At 45.4% G+C, this 6,644-nt stretch overlaps 1 protein-coding gene across 1 annotated transcript; it reads right to left on the bottom strand.

The window, feature by feature from the left end:
- Positions 1-1,161: 1,161 nt before the first annotated feature.
- On the bottom strand, positions 1,162-3,220 carry AMER2 (APC membrane recruitment protein 2). Its single transcript, XM_040422614.1, has 2 exons — positions 2,338-3,220; positions 1,162-2,166 (listed from the first exon to the last, which is right to left on the bottom strand). Exons 1-2 carry the CDS (start codon positions 3,176-3,178, stop codon positions 1,313-1,315), a joined length of 1,695 nt encoding a protein of 564 aa, XP_040278548.1. The 5' UTR covers positions 3,179-3,220; the 3' UTR covers positions 1,162-1,312.
- Positions 3,221-6,644: the final 3,424 nt, after the last annotated feature.

Here is a 6,644-nt window from a genome sequence, read left to right as displayed (position 1 = left end):
GGACTCTCTTTGCTGCCCATAGCAACTAATCAGAGCACAGGTTTCATTTTATATTCTGTTCCTGAAAAATGAAAGCTGAGCTGTGATTGGTTGGAATGGGCAACAGAGCAGTTTTTCTTTCAGTTTAGCAAATCTGCCCATTTGTTGCCAACAGCAACCAATCAGAACACAGCATTCATTTTATATTCTTCTCTTAAAAAATAAAAGCTGCGCTGTGATTGGTTGGAATGGGCAACAGAGACAGTTTTCTTTCATTTTAATAAATGTGCCCCTTTGTTGCCAACAGCAACCAATCAGAACGCAGCTTTCATTTCATAATCTGCTCTTGAAAAATGAAAGCTGAGCTGTGATTGGTTGCTATGGGCGAAAAAGCATTTTTCTTTTACACACTTATGATAAATCTGCCCCGGTCCAGGCCTTTGATTAGATTAGAAAGTACACAAATTACTAATCATAATGGCAAACACATAAAGGGGTTGTCCACCCACATACTAAAACTGCATTACTAAGCGATAGAGCCAGAAATTGGGTAGTTACTGAACGTTACTCCAGATAGGACACCTGCACCCCTTCTACCAGGCACCTTCAATACACTGGGAGTAAAAGACTACCACCCTCTTCCACATGCATTTCACCTGGTGTGAACTCAGTCGCTACATCAATACAATAGAAGGGGTGGGGACATCGTAACAAAGAGATGGCTGTCTAAAGATGGACATTCCATCTATCACTATGGTACATGATCCTATAGATCCAATTCTATTTTGATGAGGGGTTTCATTAATATTTCAAGCATTTCACCACCTCATGGCACAAATATGGTTATAACTCACCTATGACATAGGTGGCATCCTCATACCACCAGGCCCTAAAGTCTTTTTACAAAAACACCTCACCTATGATCATTATTTTTGGCAAAATGATTCAACTCTTGCTATTAAGCTGAACTTTGCATCCCTGACTGAGAAACTGGCTATGAAATGAAATCCATGAATAAAAGACATATTAAACACTGCATCATCATCATCCAAGGTCTACAATGTTTTACGACGCACACCATGAGCATGACAGACTTTTCGGGGGTTAACATATCCGAAATGGACGCCATTTACCACAAAAAAAAAGTACAAATTTAAAAAGACAAAGAGAAAAAAAAGTGAGAAAATGTTAATCCTTGTAGGTGGATAAAATTTGACCTGGGTTGCATCTTTAGTACGTTTTTTATTTTATTTTTTATTATCTTCTCAGTTTCCTGCTTGTCCATAAGACAGTAGCGGCTCACAGCAAACTGAGCTATCCATCACAGGTCCGGTTATTTCCTGGCGGGTTCATGCAATGCTGTTTTACCTGAAGGTCCCGTTATGACCTTATTACTGACCCGTCTGACAAGTACTTTGGAAACTGGGATTTTCGTTCTGGGAAGTTCGCTTTTTACTGGGTGATGCTGTGTGGCTAGCGGCGTAGTGCCAGTGTCAGCTGGCTGGCTGGGGGGATGAACGGGCAGGTGTTTAATGCTGATAGGTATTTTTGAGTCTTTTGTAAAATTTGCCTTGACAGGGCATGTGACAGTTACGGGAGAGAGTGGCTTGGCGTGTGTCTGGCAGGGTCTTTTCTCTTCCGCATGCGCTCTGGCTGTGTTTTCCTCAGGTTCTGTATATAGGTCATAGAGTGCATCTCCACTGCAGCTGTCTCTTGATAGGGCTTTCTTTCCCATACTCTTGGTGGGTTCTTCCTCTGGCCCTGGTATGGGTGAATCCCAATAACCTTCATCGCTATTACGAACAGAGTCTCTCTGCTCCTTCCCTCGACTTTTAACATCCCCTTTCTCATTAGAATTGGCAGCAAGTTGTTTCAGCTTAGATGGTTTCACTACAGTCGAATCACAGGTGCCCTCGCTATGTTTTTCCTCCAATGAGGACTGTCTGCTAGTACTCACTTTTCTCACCTCTTTGCTCACGTCCTCCGGTTGCGGTATTATCCCCAAAAATTCTTGGATGTCATTGTCATCTACCTGATCCGGACTTGCCATCTCCTCTCCACCTCCCTGATAGGCAACAATAGTTGGGGTCTTTTTGGAAATGGCTTTCTTGCCATTCCCATGGATAAGCCTCGCAGCGGTAGTGTTGCCTCCGTCATCGTCCTGGTCGGCAATAATATCACCACATCCTGTAAGAGAGTCAAAGCTTTTCAGTGATGTAACATCAGCCAACATCAAACATATACGATCAAAAGTTGGTTCAGAGGGTGGATCAACAGTAGAAGGGTCGGGGACTGCAATTTCTTGCCCACTATCACACTCGGGTTCAACAAAGGAAATATTGGTTATTGGAAGTTCACCTGTTATGTTCTCATCCTTCTTTTCCTGTAGGGTCTCCTCTGCCGATTCTGGTAGCTGGTCAGTGTGCTCCATATGCGGGCTACCTGCAGAATCTCCATCTTGGGGTTTGACCGATTGGTGTGATGAGCAAGGAGGTTCTTCTGTTGCTTTCAATTGATTGTCCTCAAGTGAGGTGGTGACTTCCCTGCTCTGTTCCTCACAGGGTAAATCAACCGTGAAAGTCTCTGCAGGTACTTCTGGTTCACACAAAGGTTTTTGTATTTCCTCCTTGATGCATTCTAAGCTTGCTGTCAAAGAACCGGACAGGATAAAGTCTGGTTGATTCTCTAGAGCCCCTTCTTTATCGTCCTTGCTATGTTTTTCCTTTCTGTTCCACCGTATGCTATTAAACAAGCCCTTCAGTCCCTTCTTTTGTCTGCTGCCAGCTCTCTGTTCTGCATTCTCCCCTTTCACGTTCTCTAATTTCCCATTCTTTTTTAGCAAAGAAAAGAAAGTGTGTGATTTAGATACGGGGCTGCTGGGCGAAACATCTGTCTTTATTGTGACCGCCTGGCTGTTGGCATCTGTGCTGGTGGTATCGGCAGCGGCAGCTTCCGATGGACTCTGCTCGTCTTTCTTGCTGTTCTCCAGCACAGCATCAGCTAATCCATCCAGGGTCTTGCTACGTACCATGCCCATTTTGCCCGTGCTCTTCCCATCTCCCTTGTTTTTCACCCCAAATATCGTTGGCATAGTGCTGCCCGATTTCCTCTTCCCGAATAATTTAAATGCGGTCTTATTAATCTTTCCTGATGGCTGCTCAGCTGCCGGGGACTCAGCACAATCACAATGCAAGTCCATGTTTGCCGTCTCCCTGATCCTGCCTCCTTCCTCCTGCAGACCCCCACAGATGCCTGATGCTGATTTTCTCACTGGCAGCTTCTCCGCTGCTCCTGTTCATCGCTATGGCAACCAAGGGCGGGCGGGGGGGTTGGGGGGGGGGGGGGATAAGCAGCTTTCGTCAGTAATGGGCTAGTGCCAGCTCGCTGTCACCCATTCTAAATCAGTCTGCAAACTGCAACCAAATCCAAGGCTTCCCCTTTATCTAAAAGGTTTATGTAACCAAAGCGCGGGTTTCGCTCCAGGTATACCCCTCATGAGGCGATGCCTCCGGTTGCAGGGACTGCTTAGCCCGCAGCCGCCATGTTATCTATAACAATAAATGTAAATGTACCCTACGTGAGCAAAAACATGATGTTGTTATGCGGATCCAGTTTTAACCCTCTCTGTGGCGGAACAAGGCAAGCAGCATACACTGTGCATGTTCTCGGCGTCACTGATACAGTGCAAACTCCATTTCTCAGCGGATATTAAGTCTGCAAAGGGTAATAACCATTTTTATAGGTTGCAATCTATGAGCAATGTGTTCCTCTGAATGTTTGGACAGGGAAATGATACGGACATGCGCAGTGAGGAGGTAAACAGAACACTTGCATCCATCATAAGGCCACGCTCCACTGCACATTACACATTTGGATTGCATTACGTAGCAGAAATACCTCTCTTTGTAACAGGGATTTTCTAGCTTTGCAAATGCGTTATTGTAATAGATTTTTAAATAACTGACCCCATCACATTAAAAATCAGAATGAAACCACCCGATGATCAGATATTGCCGGCTTCTCAAATTCCTAATGCACACAGTCTGCAAAAAACAGATCCGTAAAATACGGATAGCGCCCGTGCGCGTCCTGTATTATCCTCACTCCCATCAATAGAAAGGGTTATTCTCCTCCACAGGTACAGAAAAGAATAGATCTGTGCTGAGATTTGTGGATCCGGCACACAGATATGCAAAAAAAAATAATATTGCACACTGAAAAAATACAGTCATGTGCATGAGCCCTCACCCCCGGCATGTAGCTATGTGCAGCCAGTTGATGTCTCTGCAGGGGAAATGTAATATTACATGGGACCTACGAAAACAAATGGGTGATCATGTAATATGGAGATGCCTGAAGAAAACAATGAAATGTCCCCCTTGTTCTTATTATCAAAGGTTACCAGAGATCCTAAGCAGAGGCCATTTTAGTCCTGGAAAACCCCTTTAGTTTTTAAAAAGAACCTCCTAAAGGGGTTCTCCAGGCTACAGATTTTGATGACCTATCCTCAGAATAAGGCACCATTCACACGTCCGCAATTTCGTTCTGCATTTTGTGGAACGGAATTGCGGACCCATTCATTTCTATGCACTTCCGGGTCCGCATTTCCGTTCCCGAAAAAAATGGAACATGTCCTATTCTTGTCCGCAATTGCGGACAAGAATAGACATAGTCTATTAGTGCCGGCAATGTGCGGTCCGCAAAATGCGGAACGCACATTGCCGCTGTCTGTGTTTTGCGGATCTGTGGATCCGCAAAACACATTACGGACATGTGAATGGAGCCAAAGTCATCAATATCAGATTGGTGGGGGTCCGTCATCCAGCACCCCCACCAATGACCTTGTTCGGGTTGCTGTGGTGCCAGAGGCTAACAGTGTACTGAGCAGAAGCAGATAGCTCTGTACACTGTGTCATACCTCCTAACCGTCCCAGATCTGGCAGCACAGTCCCAGATTTCAGGAGCTGTCCCGCGGTCCCGGAATGGCTGAGGTATATCCCGCCCTCAGCTGTTGCCTGTAATGGTGAAGCATGTGTAACAGTATATCTGCCTATAACTACAGTGAAGGGAACACATCTGGTTATAACTACTGTAAAGAGGGCATGTGTGGGCATAACTACTGTGAAGGGGTATATGTGGGCATAACTACTGTGAGGGGGATCATCTGGACATGACTACTGTGAGGGGGCACATCTGGGTATGACTACTGTGAGGGGGCACATCTGGGTATGACTACTGTGAGGGGGCACATCTGGGTATAACTACTGTGAAGGGGGCACATCTAGGCATAACTATTGTGAAGGGTGGACAAGTGGGCATAACTACTGTGAAGGGGGCACATGTGTGCATAACTACTGTGAAGGGGGCACATCTAGGCATAACTACTGTGAAGGGGCATATGTGGGCATAACTACTCTGAAGGGGGCATATGTGTGCATAACTACTGTGAAGGGGCACATCTAGGCATAACTACTGTGAAGGGTGGACATGTGGGCATAACTACCATGAGGGGGCACAATGTGGGCATAACTACTGTGAGGGGCACAATGTGGGTATTGCTACAGTAAGGCACACAATGTGGGCACTACTACTGTGACAGAGCACAATGTGTGCATAACTACTGTATGGTGGCACAAAGGAGGAATAATTAATATGTGGGGGCATTAAGGGGACTGGGTGGGATGGGCGTGTTTAGTTATGTTTTGGGCAGAATTAGAGGCATGACTTAGTTTAAATTTTTTTGCTGCACTGCACATATTGTCCCCCTTTGTGCTTTTCAAAAGTTGGGTGTTATGTGTGTATAATTTTCAGTGTCAGTGTACTGAAGCTCAGCTCTCTTGAATGTCCACTACACAGCTGGCGTATGGTGCTGGAGTCAGTAACCAGGACGATTGTAGAAAAATGACTCTCTTTTTTACTGAATTTCAGAATGGGAGTTGTAGTACATCCCACTATAGCAAGGCACAGTTCCAAGGCAAGTCACGTGTGAAAGGTGTCCTTAACTGTTAATCCTTCCACAAGCAGCAAATTCTATAGCCATAAACAGCGAATACTTTGCTACCATGCACCGTCTTGATCCTAGACAGTCTTTGAATATCTGCTCCTTTTTCCTTTAGAGATTCCCTTGTTCACAGAAATTGATTTTCTCCAGAAGGAATAGTCTCTTTCCTTGCCTCCAGATTCCCACAGGCTCATATGCTTCTGCTTGTTTCACAAGCAAAGTCCAAAATGAACTAGCATCTGCTAAACTTATGCAATACTAACTAGAAAGCTCCTCCCTCAGAGGGGAAAGCTAGTTCCCTCTGCCAAGTCAGGGCATAATATACCAAACAGTGCTATCTATAGACAGCTTTTGTAAATACATACAAAGTATAATAAAAAGCTTTAAAAATGTTTAATAATGTAACAATTAACACTTTGCAGGACCCTGGCTCTAGAGTTGTGCATCATAAAAGTAAGGCCGGATGGAGCGGAACGCTTCAGGGGAGGCCGACATGAGGGGTTTGGGTAGAGAGGGCTAGAGTAGATCAGGGGTTAACCGGGAGACGTGCAGGGGGGAGGGGCTAAGAAGGGGAGGGGAGCGGCAGGGTTAAGTAGCGGTGAGCCGGGTTAGCGCCCGCCATTTATGGAGCAAAGAGCCGGCATCTGCAGCATCGCATACTGCC

The sequence above is a fragment of the Bufo bufo genome, chromosome 3, assembly GCF_905171765.1.
Source record: "Bufo bufo chromosome 3, aBufBuf1.1, whole genome shotgun sequence".
In the NCBI taxonomy this organism is placed as follows: domain Eukaryota; kingdom Metazoa; phylum Chordata; class Amphibia; order Anura; family Bufonidae; genus Bufo; species Bufo bufo.
This window is presented reverse-complemented; position numbering and strand designations above follow the sequence as displayed.

Bases quoted from the DNA above. Each gene is read 5' to 3' on its own strand.
- AMER2 (XM_040422614.1), bottom strand. From the start codon at position 3,178: ATGGACTTGCATTGTGATTGTGCTGAGTCCCCGGCAGCTGAGCAGCCA. The intron at 2,167-2,337 runs GTGAACTTCCAA...ACTCTCTTACAG, and splicing joins GAAGGATGAGAACATAACAG to GATGTGGTGATATTATTGCC.